General features: G+C 42.7%; 1 protein-coding gene across 3 annotated transcripts in view; it reads right to left on the bottom strand.

Annotated features, from left to right (window-relative positions):
- Positions 1-19,187, bottom strand: part of CDH13 (cadherin 13) — a 761,603-nt gene that overhangs the window by 401,109 nt on the left and 341,307 nt on the right. For all 3 annotated transcript variants that reach the window (XM_007059271.4, XM_043526212.1, XM_043526210.1), the window contains one exon: positions 13,479-13,631. In XM_007059271.4, the coding sequence (XP_007059333.2) occupies positions 13,479-13,631 (153 nt within the window). The remainder of the gene's footprint in view (positions 1-13,478; positions 13,632-19,187) is intronic.

Raw genomic sequence — 19,187 nt, 5'->3', positions numbered from 1 at the left:
AACTGTTAATGAATGAAAGTGAAGAGATTGTTTTATTTATTTTTTAAAAAGTGAAGGGCTTTATTTGTTTTAGAAAATGTTTAACATGTACAAAGTGTGAAATCAGTTGTAGGAGCTTTTAGCTTGTGACAGATTGCAGTGACAGATTGGCTTCCTGTACAAGGATGCCTAGACTTTAATAATGACAAAATAAGAAAATTCAAACAAATTATATTGGCAGTACTGCAAAGGAAATCAAGAAACACTGCTGCCTTTCTGGGTCAGATTTATTGCTCACGTTAATGGGGATAATAACCAGAGCTAAGCAAATTGATTGGGTTAAAATAAAAATAAGTGACAAAAAAAGCTCAAACCAGAGATGGGCCTGAACAAACCGGTCATGTCCAAAAAACCCTAGAACAATGGGGAAAATCAGATCCATTTCCAAACCCTTCAACTGGCCCCTATTCTCAATGGAACTGAAAATGCCACCGTTACTCACACAGAGTAATTGTGGAGTAAAGTACCACCCATCATGATTATGGGTGGCAGAATGAAGCCCAACATTAGCAGAATCAGACCCTTTGATCTGAATGCCACCTTAAATATTTAAAAAGTTTAGATTTTGAATTTTACAACTGGCCCCTATTTTCTACACTAGCTGAACCAAACTCCTGGGTAAACTCTTCTCCTGAGTAAAGCCAATGGCAAAACTTCCAATGATTTCAGTGGGGTCAGGATTTCGCCCATGGGTCCTAACTACCAAAACACCAAACAGTACAACTCAAGCCCATCTCTAATTCAAAATGACCCTCAACTAAAAGATTTTTAAAAACTAGAAAAATATGATTTAACTTATTCTTCCAATATTATTATCTCATATATCTGCATGTCTTTGTTCCAGATGGGACAAATGCTAGACATGCCTTACTACCATGAAAAAAGGCTGTTCTGTTCTACCTTAATAAGCAGCACAAAGTATGGCTACCTAGTGAGAGAGATGTTTCCTGAGATTCATATTCCTCTTTTGCAGTCTCAAGAACTCTGGAATTTTTGGATACTCAACCACATTTATGGATGCTTACCTGAAACAAAGGCGCTTCTGGGTTCATCCCTCAGAAATCAAAAGATCTTTCTTCTTTTTTAAAGAGACTTGGTCTTAAACAGGTTTCAGAGTAGCAGCCATGTTAGTCTGTATTCGCAGAAAGAAAAGGAGGACTTGTGGCACCTTAGAGACCAACCAATTTATTTGAGCATAAGCTTTCGTGAGCTACAGCATCCGGTGAAGTGAGCTGTAGCTCACGAAAACTTATGCTCAAATACATTGGTTAGTCTCTAAGGTGCCACTAGTACTCCTTTTCTTTCTTGGTCTTAAACGTCATTGAAGCAAAACAGTTATATCAAGGCTTGTCATGTTATAGAGGTGGCCAAAACCAGACCCTCATGACAGAGCCCCTTCAAATTTAGGAAGTGTGTGAATGCCCAGATCTGAATATGTCCCTGCTGTGTCAGCTGTGTGTTGGATCCAGTTTGGATGCCGAACTTGAGACACAAAAAAACTTGTGAGATGAGAGACGTCTCCGAGACATTAAATTCAAACCAAATTCCTAACCACTATTCCACCTTGAAATCAAACTGTGACTGCAAACACTGTTGAGAAGAGCCCATGCCTTCATAAAGTGTTTGTATCTGGGATGCCAGGTCCTGACTGGGATGTCTGGGCACTATTATTAAATACATAATAACTATCATAAAGCTAATGTGGATCTAGATTGGAACTCTAGCTCCTTAGTCAATCTTTAGTTATAATTAACACCCTTCGAACTGTTACATTCATTACCAGATGCCAGGTGGGTGCTCAGAACAGGTCTGGCAGTTTTTCCTGCCTTTCAAGCTATCAGAGAACATGCATCCGATGAAGTGAGCTGTAGCTCATGAAAGCTTATGCTCAAATAAATTGGTTAGTCTCTAAGGTGCCACAAGTACTCCTTTTATTTTTGCGAATACAGACTAACACGGCTGTTACTCTGAAACGAAGACACTATTTCTGAGCAGATTCTTACAACCAAATGCCTCTCAATCATAGTAAGTTAGGGGCAAACATGTCAACAGCTGCTGGGAATTTCCTTTGGTAAGAAAGATTTCATCAGTATAGTCCAGTAGATGCTATAAACGATAATTACAAAAAAAAATTGCACTGCATTGGCTTTTGGACTTTGTTGTCACTCCAAACTTTAACTGACATTTTCTCAAGAGAAGCCATCATATTTGCAAATGTATTAGTGACTCACAGAATTAATCATTACTGACACTAAAATTTTAGGTAGGATTTTACACACTTGGCCATCACTTATCTAATTCCAATAAACAGCTCACAAATCAATCAGATAAGCAGTAATAAAGGTTTATGGGACCGAGGTCATTAAGGCAGCAGCCTTTAAAAATACCATTAATCATTTGCCTAAAACCAAATGAAAATGGGGTGGAAAAAAACCCGCTTAAGGCAGCAAGGGATTGTGACTGAAGTCATACATTCAGCTCTTAGAGTAGATCCTAAATGTAAGGGTACAAAATATTGCAAATACCATGGATAAGTCAGATACAGCTGAGGCTTAAGTGGTGCATAGACCATGTACTGAGTCTGTGAGCAGGGGGCAATTTCATGCTAAGTCAGCATTCTCCACAAGTATATTTTCAGGCAAGCAACTTGCACCAGCAAAATATTGACTTGAATTTTTGCAGCTACACTTGGATTGCAGGTGCAATTTTGGGTACCTGCACCTTCAACAAACTGATTGCAAGTGGAAACCAATTAGGAGGGAAAGTACCACAGATCTGCACCTGTAGAACATGAGATGTAACTCTGCCCTAATACATATATGCCTCCAGAAATATGCATCAAAACAGTGTCTGACTTGCCCACGGTATTTACAGTGTTTTATGTATTTAAGAGTGAGAATTTCTAAAGTGCTCAGAATCAGTCAATCTCTGCTCCCATCCAAGTCAATGGTTAAGGAGTGCTTTTTAAAATCTCACCCTTAACTACGAACACTACAGCAAATTTAACTGCTACAGAAGGTAACGCTGGTTTTCTTAATTGTTTGCGGTGTTGTTGATTAAGCCATGTTGGGCTCTGGGTATAAGAGACACAAGGTGGGAGAAGTAATATTGTTTATTGGACCAACTTCTGCTGGTAAAAGAGACAAGCTTTTGAGCACCACAAAGCGGAAGAAGAGCTCTGGGGAGCTTGGAAGTTTGTCTCTTTCACCAGCAGAAGTTGGTCCAGTGTAAGATAATACCTCACCCACCTTGTCTCCCTTGATTTTCTTAATGACTCCCACTGTTGGAGATCTGATACTTTAAACGTCTTTAATAATACTGTGCCGTCTCTCATTCCTGTTTTGGTTTTATTGTAGTTTATTTTTTCCATTGAATGGGTTATCAGGTAGAAACTTTTGAGTTTAGGTCTACAGCATGTTTACATTTGGATACTTTAACAGGAGTGAAAACAGAATACAAGTATTTGAAATATATACTTGAATAATTGCTGTGTACGTTCAGTCCTGCTGATACCATTGTACGATTATGTTTGTAAATGAAAACCAATAAAAATAAGATGGAAAATAAAATACTGTACAGCTAGGACATCAGGGGGTCACAGTTTATTAATTTCATTTTTTTAGGTTCTATTTTAGCAATTTTTCAGATTTGGGGGGGGGGGGGGTTCGTGGCTTTCTTTGTATATACTGTAAAGCGTAATGTATTGCAGTAGTATATACTGTAATGAGTCATCTCATTGTAATGTTCCCTAGTGCGCTTTAAAATACAGCTGTTTCAAAAACACCAGCTGGGTCTACATAGACCAATTAATATGCAACACATTAGTATGCTTCAGAAATCACACCCACGTAGCCTGCATTACTGCTCTGTACAGACAAGCCCTTGAAGCAGGGACAGGCAAACTTTTTGGCCTGACGGCCACATTGAGTTTCTAAAATTGCACAGAGGGCCAGTTAGGGGAGGCTGTGCCTCCCCAAACAGCCAGGCGTGGCCCAGCCCCGCCCCCATCCAACCTCTCCTGCTTCTCATCCCCTGATGGCCCCCCCAGGACTCCTGCCCCATCCAACCCCCCCTGCCCGTTCCCTGCCCCCGATGGCCCCCCGGAAGCCCTGCCCCATCCACCCCTCCCTGTCTCCTGACTGCCTCTGCACCCCCCCGCCCTGACTGCCCCCCACCGCCCCAGACAACCCCACTCTCATTCCTGATTGCCCCCCCTCAGGACCCATGCCCCCATTCAACCCACCTGTTCCCCACCCTCTGACCAGCCCAACCCCTCTCCACACCCCCGCCCCCTGACCACCATCCCGAACTCTCCTGTCCTCTGTCCAACCCACCCTGCTCCCTTACCGCGCTGCCTGGAGCACCGGTGGCCGGCAGCGCTACAGCCGCGCCGCCCACACCACCAGGACAGGCAGCCGGGCCGCCCGGCTTGAGCCAGCCAGGCCACCGCGCAGCACAGAGCACCGGCTCAGGCAGCGGCTCTGCAGCTGCGCTGCCCGGCAAGAGCTCGCAGCCCCGCTGCCCAGAGCATTGCGCTGGTGGCACAGTGAGCTGAAGCTGTGTGGGAGAGGGAACAGCAGGGGCGGGACTGGGGTCTAGCCTCCTGGGCGAGGAGCTCAGGGGCTGGGCAGGAGGGTCCTGAGGGCCGGATGTGGCCTGCGGGCCATAGTTTTCCCACCTCTGCCTTAGATACAAGTAACCATTTCTGGTGTTTATTGGATAAACACCAGTTTAATTTCTTTTGTACCAGAGATATTTTATAGGGTGTTTATCCGTTAAAATAAAACATCAGAAGCCCCATGTACATTATTTATCATTCCATTATGTTAAAATCAGACAGGTATTTAAACTGATTTCTTAAAGATTGGTCCAGATGGGGGTGTTCATTTTCCTTTTTATTTTTCAGGCTGTACATTATTTTATCCTAAGATGTATTATTTTCCTGGTTTCTCAGCAGCAGTCTTTAGAATTCTGTATTCTCATTTCGCTTTGGAGGAGACCTAGACAACTCTTTCTGCGTGTATTTACATGAACATTTGTTGCCATTTTAGGTCCAGCTACATGCAACTTTTCTAAATATCTCCGGCCAAGCTAATTCTGAGTTGGCGGCTTCTCCCAGGCATTACTCCCACTGTCAAACATGCTAAAGAAGTTATTGTGAAGGATTTCAGTCAAAGCCACTCCAGTCAGCAAGGCGAGTCAAGTACACAATCAGATCCAAAGTCCACCTAGAGTTGATTTATCTGAGATTTTCCAGGTAGAGAGAACACCTCCCCCCATAGTCACCACACTTTAAGAGATTTGGCTTGACAAGGCCCCCTCCCAACGATTCTGGTTGGGATATAGCAGCAGTAGCTATTTGCTTGGTCCTCCTGTGTCTAATATGTATTTGAATACCACATGACAATGTTAAGGGGACCATGAAGATTGCATTGGTTAGCCATCCAAAAGTCAACAAATGCCGTATTTTAGGTTGCACATATAACAGAGGTAATCTGGGGGGAAAAAAATAGCTCAGTTTTTCAGAAGTGGCTAGTGATTTTTGGCTGAATTTTTGGGTGCCCAATTTAAGATGCCTTTAAAAGGGCCAGATTTTCAGAAACTGCTTAACACATACCTCTGAACAGCAGGACTAACTGAACACCAAAAGAATGAGGCCTCCAAAAATCCCTCGTCACTTTTGAAAATCTTGGCCACTGTGGCTTCCTTTCTTCTTTACAATGCATAAAGAAGGGTGAAAAACATACTGATGGTTACAAATATGAGGAGCAGCAATTCCTAACCTCTCCTCGTCTTCGCCAGAGGACTCACTGGAAGTCTCAGATACAAGAACAGTGTGTTTTCTCAATGCTTGTTTAAAGGATCACAGGCATGTTGAATCTTTAAGAAAGACATTATCTCACAAGTGTGTCTCATCCATTTCAGTTAAATAGGGGTTAACAAAAACAAACGAAGAACAAAGTGTTTAAAACGGTCTGAGTAGAATTCATCACCCTTTTTTGTTAATCAGATTTCTCTTGCATGAATATCATACAGCTTTTCCAGTAGTCCTTAGAATCTTCTAGAAACCACAAAGTAAGGAAAACCTGAATTTCAAGTGTTAAAAAAGAAGCAAAGAAAAAACCTTCTTTATACATGATAAAGAAGGGAAAAGGGCATGATCCTTTTTTAAGGCCTATGAATGTCCCCTTTAATTCTCCTCCCTTATGTATGTAGGACACACACTGATGCGTTCCTCATGCACAGCTTTACCTTTGCTGCACCATTTTTATCTGCTATACTGTATGATGACCTGAAAAATATTCATACTTTTTTTCATGGAAATTTCTTCTTTTCTTATTTTCCATGTGCACTGTACTTTTTGAAATAATACAGGGGAAAAAAAAGCCACAAACCTAAGAAGCTTTCCAGCCATTCATCTTTTAGTGGTTCAAGAAAGCCACAGAAGAAAAAAAACCCAACCGCCTTCCTGACATGGTTTCAATGTAGATGAATCACTAACTCATTGTTTTTTCAGACTGACTAATCAAGTTAAGAGCTCGCCTACAGAACTTTTCCACTACAGTTTGCACAACAGGATTTCAGTGACCATGCTGAGCAGAAGAATTTTATAACAGGTCAGATAGAAAGAGCTACAGTCCATTAAAATAAACATTTGCATTGCTCTGGATAATCTACTGCACTGCATTATTTTTATGTGATTTGCGTTGCTCTTCTAGGGAAATAAAGTTTGTCCATAATTTAACACATGCCCCACCAGATCAGATAGGGACAACATTTGAGGTTTGAGATTTAAATGCATTAGGCTGGAAAGATTGCTATGACTTTCCAGGGGAAAATATTCAGGGTTTATTTTGAATGAATTGAGGGGCAAAGAGGGGGCCATTTAGGGATCTGGGGCAAAAATTGGGGATTGGTCCTGCTTTGAGCAGGGGGTTAGACTAGATGACCTCCTGCGGTCCCTTCCAACTCTAATATTCTGTGATTCTGTGAAAGGAAGAAATAGCTGCAAAAAAGAAGATGAGAAACAGTACAAGGTGAAACTGAAGGGTTTTGTTGTTGTTGCTTTAAAGAAAAAAATGTTTACCATAAATCCTCTATGACTTGGTAACATAAATCTGAATAGTGAGTCCACAGTGTGGCATTTACCGGGCAGAAACCGCAATCTGGTGAGTTTGAAGCAGTGCTATTTAGCAAATATGGATATTCATATGACTGGGAAACCCCTTCCAAATGACAAGAGACAGAGAAAGCTTCTAAACAACAGATATTGATCAGCACACGCTGAGAAACATAGTGGAACAGCTTGATGGTAATGAGCAGAACTGTCAGCATAGAATGGGTACATCATGCTTTTGGAACAATGAGATTTTCACTCTCGATGAGGCCACAGAAGGCAATTGCTCAGGCCTGCAATAAGAAGTGGCAAGGTGCAAATTTGGTTGCCTCTTCGGGTTTTGATTCCAACTGTTAATCTATATCAAAGTAACCAAATACCGGCTATAGTATTATATTAAAGCAGTGGTTCTTAACCTGGGGTGCACGCACCCCCTGGGGGTGCGAGATGCCCTTTTTGGTGGTGCGAGACAGGCCAGATTTTTTTAGAAGGTAAATCATCAAAAACACAAATTAAGCACAGGCACGTAAGTACAACTACTTTGTTTCATCAAACCTATGTATTTATTAACATTATACATTTAACGATTACTGTAATATACAAACAAGAAATATATCTAGGTTTAAAGAACTGACTTACTTCAATGATTTTTTATAAGGGGTGCAAGAACATATTTTGATTTTTGATAAGGGGTGTGAGAACATATTTTGAGAATCGAAGGGGTGCAGGCTGCAGTAAAGGTTAAGAACCACTGTATTAAAGTAACCAAATACAACCAAGTTCACAGTCAAAGTGGTAGAAAGAGCATGTGAAATAACAGATCCCATGTGGCCAAACCATGTATGACAAAGAATTGCTGTAAAGTTGCTATACCGATTTTTTTTAAAAGTCATTTGTTTGAATTTCCATAGGGAAATTACGGACCAGGTGGTGATTATGAATTCCTTCCGAGTCTTTTCTGTCAAAATGATTACCTACACCTTGTGGTAACTGTTGTTCTTCAAGATGTGAAGAGGAGGCCACACATGTGCCCTGGCTTCCCTCATGCTCTGAGCAGAGGATATAAAGGGAGGAGCCTGGCTGCTCACCCTTCAGTCCTTCATAGAATCATAGAAGATTAGGGTTGGAAGAGACCTCAGGAGGTCATCTAATCCAAGCCCCTGCTCAAAGCAGGACCAACCCCAACATTCATACCAGAATGTAATTGGGGAAGGTGAACATATGCAACAAATCTCAAGGAACAATAGTTACCAGAAGGTGAGTAACTGTTTTTTCTTCTTCAAGTGATTGCATCTGTCCATTTTACTGTAAGTGACTCCCAAGCTGTTATCAGTGGAGGTGAGGCTAGGAGTCTCGTCAGAAGAGGGGACTGCTTTTCACACATTCACACCTTCCCTTGGTGCTGCAGGAATTGCACAGTACCTAGCGCACATACCAATGTCAACAATAGGGATGTTTCCCACAAAAGCAGTGGAGGTCGAACGCACCCGAGCTGAGCGAGCTGCCAATTGTCCAGGTGGTGTGATACCGTTAGCAGTACAGCACAGAGCAATGTAGATGGCAATCCACTGAGAGAGCAGTTGTGCAGTAACCGGATGACCTTTCCTTCTTTCTGCATAGGACACAAAGAGCTGTCAAGAAAACTAAGAAAGTTTTGTTCTATCCAGGTAACAGGCAAGAGCTTGGTGTACATCTCAACTATGGAGCATGTTGATTTTGCAGGGCGGGAAAAAGGACCAGTCAGAATATTGCCTGATTGAGGTGAAAATCAGATACTACTCTGGAAAGAAAAATAGGGTGTGGGCTAAACTGCACCTTGTCCTTGTAGGATATTGTATTTGGAAGACCAGTTACTAGGGCCATGCAACTCCCCCACTCTCCTCACAGAAGTGATGGCTACTAAAAAGGTTACATACAGCAAGAGCCTAAGTACTTGAATGGAAGTCCCATAAGAACTGACAGAACTAAATTCAGGTCCCAAAGAGGAGTTGGATTCCTGATAGGTGGGAATAGACTACCTAAGACCTTTTAGGAACATGTTTGTCAAAGGACTAGAGAAAACAGTCCTTTCACTAGCCAGGGATATTTCCTGTTCTACTGAGTTGTGAACAAATTCCCCCTACTCAAAGCTATGATCTTAGAGCAGCCGTACTGAGAGACGTTCATGATCCACATTGAATTATCTGCTCCAGCAGTCTGCCAGGCCATTCTGAGCTCCTGGCAGGTATGATGCTTTGAGAGTTTACTCATTCAGTATGCAGAAATTCCACCGCCTGGCTGCCTCAGGACACAGCCCATCTGAGCAGGCATCCCCGCTGCTCGTTCACATAAAACACTGCTGTGGTGTTGTTAGTGAGCACTTTCATGCTCCTGCCCTGGATGCGTGGCGGGAACTGCTGACATACTCTGGATAGTGCACACCACTCAAGAACAGTTATGCGTAGTTTGCCCTCATGAGTAGACCAAAGGCCCTGAGCTTGCAGATGGCCCAAATAACACTCCCACTCCATAGCAGAAGCAGCTGTCCCCAAGATCATAGAAGGGAGAGTCAGTGACCCTGCAGGCATTGTCTTGGTTCATCCACCAATCCATGCGCAACAAGAACTTGGCTGGGATGCACACTAACTTGTCCAGATGTCCAGTTGGGGTGGGAGAGGTGGGTCGCATAAGTACATGCCACCATGTGCCCCCAGAACCTGAGACAGTTCCTTGCTGAGGTCTGGGGATAGATTTTGAATGATGCACAAAAGTCTCATAGGAAACCATAGGAACTTTAATCTTTTGATGATGTTCACATTCAGAAGTCTAGAATAGGCCCAAGACCCCCTCTGGCTTTGGGTATTAGGAAGTAACAGAATAAGAACCTCCTCCTCCAGTACTAAGGAGACACTTCCTCTATAGCTCCCAAAGAACATAGAGACTGCACTGCTTGTCATAGTACAGACTTGTGAGATGGGTCCCTGAAAAGGGATTAGTAGAGTGGAGTGGGAAGGGGAGAGAGAAAGAAACTGTAGGGTAAATCTCCACTCCACCATGCTTAAGACCCACTTGTCTGTGATGATGGTTTCCCATGCACTTAAGAAATGAGATAGCCAGTTCCCAAAGGTAGGGAAAGGGCCAGAAAAATTTGACCTGGTAGTATGCCATCCTCGATGGAGGAGTCAAATAAGGTGCTTTGAGACTTGTGATTGCCCAGATGAAATGACGGAGGAGGCAGATGGTGGAGGCCTCCTCCTTTGTTGTCTGTGTGTGCCTGGACTGTTCCAGCTCTCTGGAGAGGTAGTGCGGCTTGGCTGGAAGTGAGGATGAAAACTTGACCTTTTAGGGGCTGGTATATAATGACGACTTTTTCACTACCTGGAGTCTTTCAGTGTATGTAGTGCCTTATCAGTCTTGGAGGAGAACATCACATAGCCCTCAAAAGGCAGATCTTCAGTCATCTGCTATATCTCTACAGGAATCCCCAATGAATGCAGCTATGGCAATGTCACACGGTCATGCCATCACCATGACACTTGTAGCTGAGTGTGCAGCATCCAGGAAAGCCTGCAAAGCTGACTGAGAGACCAGATGATCCTCCATCAATAGGGACTGACACTCACCCTGGAGTCCTTAGGCAACCTGTTAAGAAATTTGATACTGCATCCCTATGCCAAGAGAGCCTGGCAATTGGCTATGCAAAGTTGCAATCTCATAGTTGAATAAAACTTTCTGCCAAACAGGTCTGGTTTGTTTACATCCCTGCAAAAAAGTGTGGAGTGCTGATAGAACTATTCAAAACTGTATTATTTATGCTCTACGTGCTTTGCCATAGGTGTAAAAGAGGATGGGTTTTGTCAGAACAACTTGATGGGCTGCATTATCACCTCATTTATGAGAAGGGCTACTTTTCCAGCAGTTGGTGGGTGCAAAATGTCTATAAGTATATGAAGATTCTCCTCCACCAACTCCAGCTGAATATCAAGAGATGAAGCCATTTTTTCAGAGCTCTCGGTAAACCTTAAACTCATCCAGTACCAGAGCCTCATTCAGTGTTAAGAATGAGTTATGAGACAAAGCATGACCATCATGAGGCCGGTCTTGTACCACTGAGGTAGACATTTGCTCCAAGCCAGGTTGAGGACTGTCCCACAATTCAGTGCTGGCGGCTGTCCAGTACCGACTCTGAGCATCCTGGGTAGGGAAGCCTCCCTTCTTGGTGCCCCGCTTCTATGAGGAGGTGAGGATATAGATCTGAACAGAGGAGGTACCCTCTCCAAGGCACCTAGTATGACCAGTGATTGGGTTGATATGGTACCAGAGGTCAGTCATACCTAGCCCAGGCCCCCTAATTGTACTACCCGCTCTTGTCAAAATAGTGAAAGGCACCCTGGATTCTCTGAGGTGGGAGAGAAAAGAACTCATTTCACACTCTGACAAGGAGAAACAGTTCTTTGAAGGCCATATTAGTGCAGTACCTTAAATGTCACTGGAGAGCGGGATCTACACCAAGACTGCAGTATCAGCAGAAGCATCGGAGGCTTCCTGGCTATTGGTATTAGGTGTTGAAGTGGAGCAGGCACTGGTGATCTAGGTGATGTAATCAAAAGAGTGAGGAAGACAGTACTTGACCTGACATGGGCGCTGTAAGAGACACCAACATTGGTGCTATAGCGGAACAGGGAGCCCTCACCTTGAATTAGTGGCGAAGGCAGTACTGAGAGAGAGAGAGAGAGGCCTCTGATTTTGTTGGTACTGATGTAGCATGCTTTCCCACCATAAGCAGGGGTGATCAATTCACTGTTGTCATTGATAAAGTAACTGGTCTTGATGTTTCCAGGGTAGGCACCAGAGTCAGTGGCTTAGTCCTAAGAGAGCCACTCTGGAATGGTACCAGGGAGCAGCACATTGAAGGGCACTCTCTACCTTCAGTACTGGAGTGGCTTACCTTTGCCAGAGAAGAGTCCCGCACTGTGGATTCGAGGACATCCAAGCCACCCTCTTTTCAAGTTTCAGAGGCCAAGAGTGCTCCAAGCAGTTATACTTTTTGGAGGACTGCTCTGGTGGAGATCTCTGTGAGCAGGCAATGCTGGAAGATCATTCCTGGGAGGAGTGGTCAAGGAGCTCCCTTGCCCTAATTGAGCAAGCTCCAATGCTGGGCAAAAAACAACTTCCCAGGGGTGCAGGAATGGGGCGGGGGCAAGGGGGCCATGGACCCTCCCACTTTTTACCAGCCATAAGGATGAGAAACGGAAGGGCGGGGGTGGAGAGGAGTGAGCAGGAGGTGGAGCCTGGGGGAGAAGGGGTGGAGAGGAGTGAGGCAGAACTCCCACCACTCCTGCTTCTTCATTCTTGTTCTGAAGGCACAGCTGATCAGACACCTACCTCTGATGTGACCCTCAAACAGAGAGAGTGAGGAGTACTAATGGGCACAGAGACATGAGGACAGTAAAGCACAGTGCATTCTCTGACCTCTGACAGTAAGAAGGAAATGTAGAACGGGCAGGATGGCTCCACCAGTTATGGTATCAGCTCAGAGGGCGAGGGAAGCCAGACTGTATGTGTGACTGTCCCCATGCGTACAGCTAGGGAAAACGCTCTGGCAGTAGTGCACAAGATGCGCACAGACCAGCTCAACTACTGAACAAGAAAATTATTATAATATATATAAAATATTCTGAAGAATTCTACCAGCCAAACACATGGATATATGCTCCTGTTAACAACATTTTTGATAGCCCGTTGGACAGAGCTCCATGATTAGAAAGTAGAGCTAGATAATATATTGTTCCATGGACAGCTTGAGGAAATAAGAAGAGAAGCATAGAACTGGAATTAATCTATGTGGTGTGAAGAAAGTTTAATTGGACAGAAGGTTGCAAAACAAAGGAGGATTTGATAATACTTCCACTGCAATGTTCTCAAAGGAGACCTCTTTTTGTCCAAGCAGAACTTTGCGTTCATAAATCAACTTCATGCACAGTTTTCACAAACTGTCTCTAGGAGACACAAATGATAGACTTTACGTAAACAAAACACAAATATTTATGTGCTGGTCTGACTCATAGCTCAGAAACAGGAAAGAAAAAGCAAGCGTTAGGAATCTCCTCTCATTTAGAGATAATAAATATGACTGGTTTGCATGCATGTGGGTGGGTATGAGAGTGTGTCCAGAAATTGCACGTGCAAGTGTTCATGTTCTGAATTTTTTTATACAAATAGTAGCATGCAATATTAATCAAAACACTGAACCTGTTGTACTCTCAAAAAGCAAACCTGAGCCACAGAAAAAAAGATACTTTGTGAAGACAGGGGTACAGGCCATAATGCTAAGGCTACTCACCTGATAAGTGGGAATGGCTTCTCTATCAAGGGACCGTGTCACTGAGATTTCCCCAGTGTTCTCATTGATTTTGAATGCTCCTTTTGGCTCTTGATCCACTCCCTTTCCAGAAAGTCGAAACTTTGATCCCTCTGTTCCGTCACTGTCGATAACCTGTTAGGTGAAAGTAACAAGTTAGGACCCAGCTCGACTGAACTGATCAAAACTCTTATAAATGCAGTAATTCAACAGAAATAATTTTAAGCCTTACCCTAATGTGAAACTATATAATGAATTTCTTGACATTAAAAATGAAGCCATAAAAAAACCAACACTTTAAATCATCCAGAAAACAGAGTGAAATTTTAGTAACTAATCCTGAAAAAACTTGATGTCAATAGGATTAGGTTAATAGTCAGTTAGTTACTAGCCTATCCCTCCCGCCCCCTGCAAGAGGAACTCCAGTTATCCAAGCTACTGTTATCCTGCCTATCCTATCTACTACAGCACTTGCCCACCAGCTAGGGGTGGCTGTGATTTGATTTTTCATTTAAACGGAAAAAAATCAGAGACCTATTCCATTTAAGTGGGACAAAATTTGGAGACTTGATTTCCACTCTAAATAGTTAAAAAAAAATCTCAGCAGCAACCGCCTACCACACAATGATTCCTAATTCATTTCAAAACAATCTAAAGTGAGACTGACATTGTTCCAGACAGACCCACCCCCAGGTTTAAAGCCAGGAAAATACTCCTAATTAAATATTTGGGTGCCCCTGCCATACATCGCTTAGCCATACAGATGGAATTCCTGTTCCTTTCATATGTCTATTCGTGGATAACACTCCCTCTTTTCTCCATTTGAGAGAATGCCTAAAAATCCTTTTTCAGGTGTGTTCCACATGAGTGGTGGCAGCATGTGTAAACTTCTAGAGCTATGTGAAGTTTCTTACAAGCTAGAGATTTTGCAAACTTGTATTTACACACAAGAACCTAAAAGGATTATAAACTAATCTTGCCCTATTATGCTGACAGTCTTGCCAAATCATTCTTTCCTATTGCTGTTTTCATGTTATTTTTGTTTCTACCATTTCGTTAATGTTTCCACAGAAACATTAAGTCAAATATTTATGTGCTGGTCTGAATCACAGCTCAGGAAAAAGCAAAGGAAAAGTATTAGGAATTCTGGATCCACACCCACTTAGAGTTAATAAATGCACAGATTGTTAATAATGTCCCTGAGGAAATTCATGTTTGTTGCCCTGTTACTGTGGGTTCAGCAATGCCTGTTTGCAGGTTATTAGGCAGTATGATTTTTGGTTAACCCATACAATCATTATTCCATTTTTTAAATTTTAATTGAGTGAAAATTTGCCATAAGACAATACCCTGCAAGAAAAAGAATGTCAGAGATAAAGTTTCTCCTCTCAAAAAAAAAATTTTTTGTGGGGGTGGGGAGGGTGGAATTTCTATGTTATAAATCTGTTCCACCTTCTTTGTCTTCTCCTCCTCAGAACATAAATGGATTCCCCACTACCCTCATCCAATTCTGAATATGCCAAGGCAAAACACAGAGTCAGGATAGGTCTCCCCTATCCAACCAACAATCAGGCAAAACTCGCTTGGTGTCATGGTTCTTCTTCCATAGCAGGGCCCTTGGATCCCACTTTTGTCATTTCCTTGGGAGAGGGGAGTGCTGCTGGCCTGCTGGTCTCTACACCCTCTCTTCTGGGGCCTGATTCTGCCATCAACTCAACACATGCAACTTACACTCAAACCTACAAAACCAGTAAGTCTTTTATCTGCCTTCCCACCCCCTTGCAAATGTTAGTCCATCCTAGAGCACACCCCGCCAACAAGCAATCCCTGCCAACAAGACTAGGGATCAAACTGCCCACGTGCTATCATGGTTCTCTGAGTGTGCAGAGCTAACCTGGAGCTGAGCGGTATCAGACAATCAGGACACCTCTCAGAGGCACATGCCTGATGTAGCGATGGAAAGCATGGAGCACCCAGAAGCCTGAAGTATCAGTTTCGCCTGACTGCTACTGTTTGGGACTGGCAGCAACAGGACTTTAAAAAAGTCATTTTTTAAAGTTTTGGTTTTTTAATGTTTAATTAGCCACAAGAGGGAGCTACTACATGCTCCCAGGAATATAACAGGACCATTAACATCTTCTAATTAAGATGCTCATATAAAGCTTCCATAAATCAAAGAAAGTGCATTTCCCAGTTCACACTAAGCTCAATACAGATGAAAAGTTTAATAAAAATCAGCCTTAATTTGCCATATGTTTCAGTGCTTCAACAAGAATAAGGAGGAAAGAACAGGATGACTGTCTAACATCGCTGCTCATAAACTTGTTACTAAGACTAGTGTTTTAAATAGCACCATTCATGCCAAGATCTCAAAGTATATCACAAGTTGGGTGTTGTGATTCCCACTTTACAGATGGAGTAACTGAGGCACAGAAAAGTTAAGGCTAAAATTTTCAATGCTGGGTGCTCCCAGTGGTCTGATTTTCAGGGGAGCTGAGTGCCTGCAGCTAAGAATGGGCCACTCATAGCAGGAGCCTGCATATGGATTTAGGAGGTCTGAATTTAGGTACCGTAGGTTGAAAAGTGTGGCTTAACGTCAGGTCTCCTATTTTATCTACTGGCTCACACTGCCCTGGGTATTTAAGAGTTCAAACATTATTTGAGTATAATGGAAACACAGCATGTATTATACTTTAGAAATTAAAAACTTTCTTAGCAATAACTTATAAGAAGCCATATAGAGCCAGGTTTTGCAAGGTGCTGAGTTCCTCTTGTGAGGTGCTAGTCACCCTCAGCTGCCATTAATTTCAATGGGATTTGAGAGTTCCCAAATCCATGCAGAAGATCCAGATCTCAGTTCATAATCATAGAATCATAGGACTGGAAGGGATCTCGAGAGGTCGTCTAGTCCAGTCCCCTGCACTCATGGCAGGACTATGTATTATCTAGAACATTCCTGACAGGTGTTTGTCTAACGTGCTCTTAAAAATCTTCAATGATGAAGATTCCACAACCTTCCTGGGCAATTTATTCTAGTGCTTAACCACCCTGACCGTTAGGAATTTTTTCCTAATGTCCATCCTAACCCTCCCTTGCTGCAATATAAGCCCATTGCTTCTTGTCCTATCCTCAGTGGATAGGAAGAACATTTTTTCTCCCTCCTCCTTGTAACAACCTTTTATGTACTTGAAAACTGTTATGTCCCCTCTTTTCCAGACTAAACAAACCCAATTTTTTCAATCTTCCCTCATAGGTCATGTTTAATCATTTTTGTTGCTCTTCTCTGGACTTTCTCCAATTTGTTCACATCTTTCCTGAAATGTGGTGCCCAGAACTGAATACAATACTCCAGTTGAGACCTAATCAGAGCACAGTAGAGTGGAAGAATTACTTCTCGTGTCTTGCTTACAATACACCTGCTAATAAATCACAGAATGATGTTCGCTTTTTTTGCAACAGGGTTACACTGTTGGCTCATATTTAGCTTGTGGTCCACTATTACCCCCTGATCCCTTTCTGCAGTACTCTTCCTAGGATGGTCATGGGCCACCTGCGGCCCATGGGCCGCACGGGGCCCATCAGGATAACCCGCTGGCAGGCCGCGAGATAGCTTGTTTACAACGACCATCTGCAAGCACGGCCTCCGACAGCTCCCAGTGGCCGTGGTTCCTGGCCAGTGGGAGCCGCGGGAAGCTGCGGAACCCCACTCGTTATGCCCTTCCAGCATGACTGTGAACCACTGATAACTACTCTCTGGGAATGGTTTTCCAACCAATTTTGCACCCACCTTATAGCAGCTCCACTTAGGTTGCATTTCCCTAGTTTGTTTATAAGAAAGTCATGTGAGACAGTATCAAAAGCTTTATAAAGTCAAGATATACTATGTCTACCGCTTCCCCCATCCACAAAGCTTGTTACCCTGCCAAAGAAAGCTATCAGGTTGGTTTGACCCAATTTGTTCTTGACAAATCCATGCTGACTATGACTTATCACCTTATTATCTTCTAGAAGTTTGCAAATTGATTGCTTTATTATTTGCTCCATATTTGCTTCTGTCTGGGTACGGAAGTTAAGCTGACTGATCCGTAATTCCCTGGGTTGTCCTTATTTCCGTTTTTATAGATTGGCACTATATTTGTCCTTTCCAGTCTTCTGCAATCTCTCCTGTCTTTCATGACTTTTCAGAGATAATTGCTAATGGCTCAGATTTCTCCTCAGTCAGCTCCTTGTGTATTCTAGGATGCATTTAATCATGCCCTGGTGAATTGAAGACATTTAACTTGTCTAAGTAATTTTTATCTTGTTCTTTCCCTATTTTAGCCTCTGATCCTACCTCATTGTCACTGGCATTCACTATGTTAGACGTCCAGTCACCAGAAACCTTCTTGGTGAAAACCGAAACAAAGAAGTCATTAAGCACCTCTGCTATTTCCACATTTTCTGTTATTGTTTTCCCCCCCTCATTGAGTATGTACATAGCAATAATGTTATAGTAATACTTGTTCAGCTGGCCCTGAAATCCCAATGCCTTTTGCACACAGAAGACCCAAAATATGGCTATTAATTACACACTGTACTCTGGTTTTGTATTGTTTTAAAGTTTAGAGTGAATTTCAATCCTTAAAACAAGGTATTGACAAGGCTGTATGTAGAGTATGACTAGCCTGAAGGGGAAGGATGGTCCAGAGGTTAGGGGACTAGAGAGAGACCAGTGCTCTATTCCTAACTTCACAACAGACTTCCTATGTGACCTCGGGAAAGCCACTTTGCTTCTCTTGCCTCAATTCCCCATATGCAAAATAGTGATAAAAGCACTTCCCTACCTCACAGAAAGAAAAGGAGTACTTGTGGCACCTTAGAGACTAACAAATTTATTTGATGCATCCGATGAAGTGAGCTGTAGCTCACGAAAACTTATGCTCAAATAAATTTGTTAGTCTCTAAGGTGCCACAAGTACTCCTTTTCTTTTTGCTAATACAGACTAACACGGCTGCTATTCTGAAACCTACATCACAAAGGTGTTGTGAGGGTAAATGCATTTAAGACTGCCAGGTGCTATGAAACTATCATTAAGGAGGTCATATAAGAAGTGCCTTTGATAGACCAAAAGGAAAGACACTTAAGACAAAGTACTTGGGATCATGATCACCACTCTGTAGAAAATGGAATGTTACTGAGCTGTTAAAAGCTGCCTCTTGGCTGAAACATATTTAACAAACATGATTTTTCAGCAGACTGTGTGTCCCATCCAGCTAAACTCATTTCAACAGTGTGATCCCTCAGTTGTTAGGGGCTTATCACAGCAATAAATCAGAGTATTCTCAAAAAAGGGAGATAAAAGCAACACCACCACCACATCCCCCAAGAGAGAAATATTTGTATAGTTCTGCAACCACAGCAATTCTGCCATCAACAACATTTATTCCATGTTAGTAAGCATGGAAGTGTCATTACTTAATAGCAGTTCACATGAAATATTTCCTGAATTTCTAAATCTTTACCACTGGCTCTCTGTATTTCAGAGATGCATCATTTCAGTCCTGCAAAGGGGCTCTAGCTCAGCTCCCAATGTGGTGCCCATATATGGGATGAGATTTTGAAAGCCATCTAAATTAACTAGACTGCTTTGAATATCTGGACCATGATGCTTGCACCCGTAACTCAACTAGGCCAAATTCTAATATTTTTGC

Source organism: Chelonia mydas, chromosome 12 (assembly GCF_015237465.2).
Source record: "Chelonia mydas isolate rCheMyd1 chromosome 12, rCheMyd1.pri.v2, whole genome shotgun sequence".
NCBI classification, from domain to species: Eukaryota; Metazoa; Chordata; order Testudines; family Cheloniidae; genus Chelonia; species Chelonia mydas.
The sequence above is the reverse complement of the archived record's forward strand: the minus strand, read 5'-3'. Positions and strand labels throughout refer to the sequence as shown.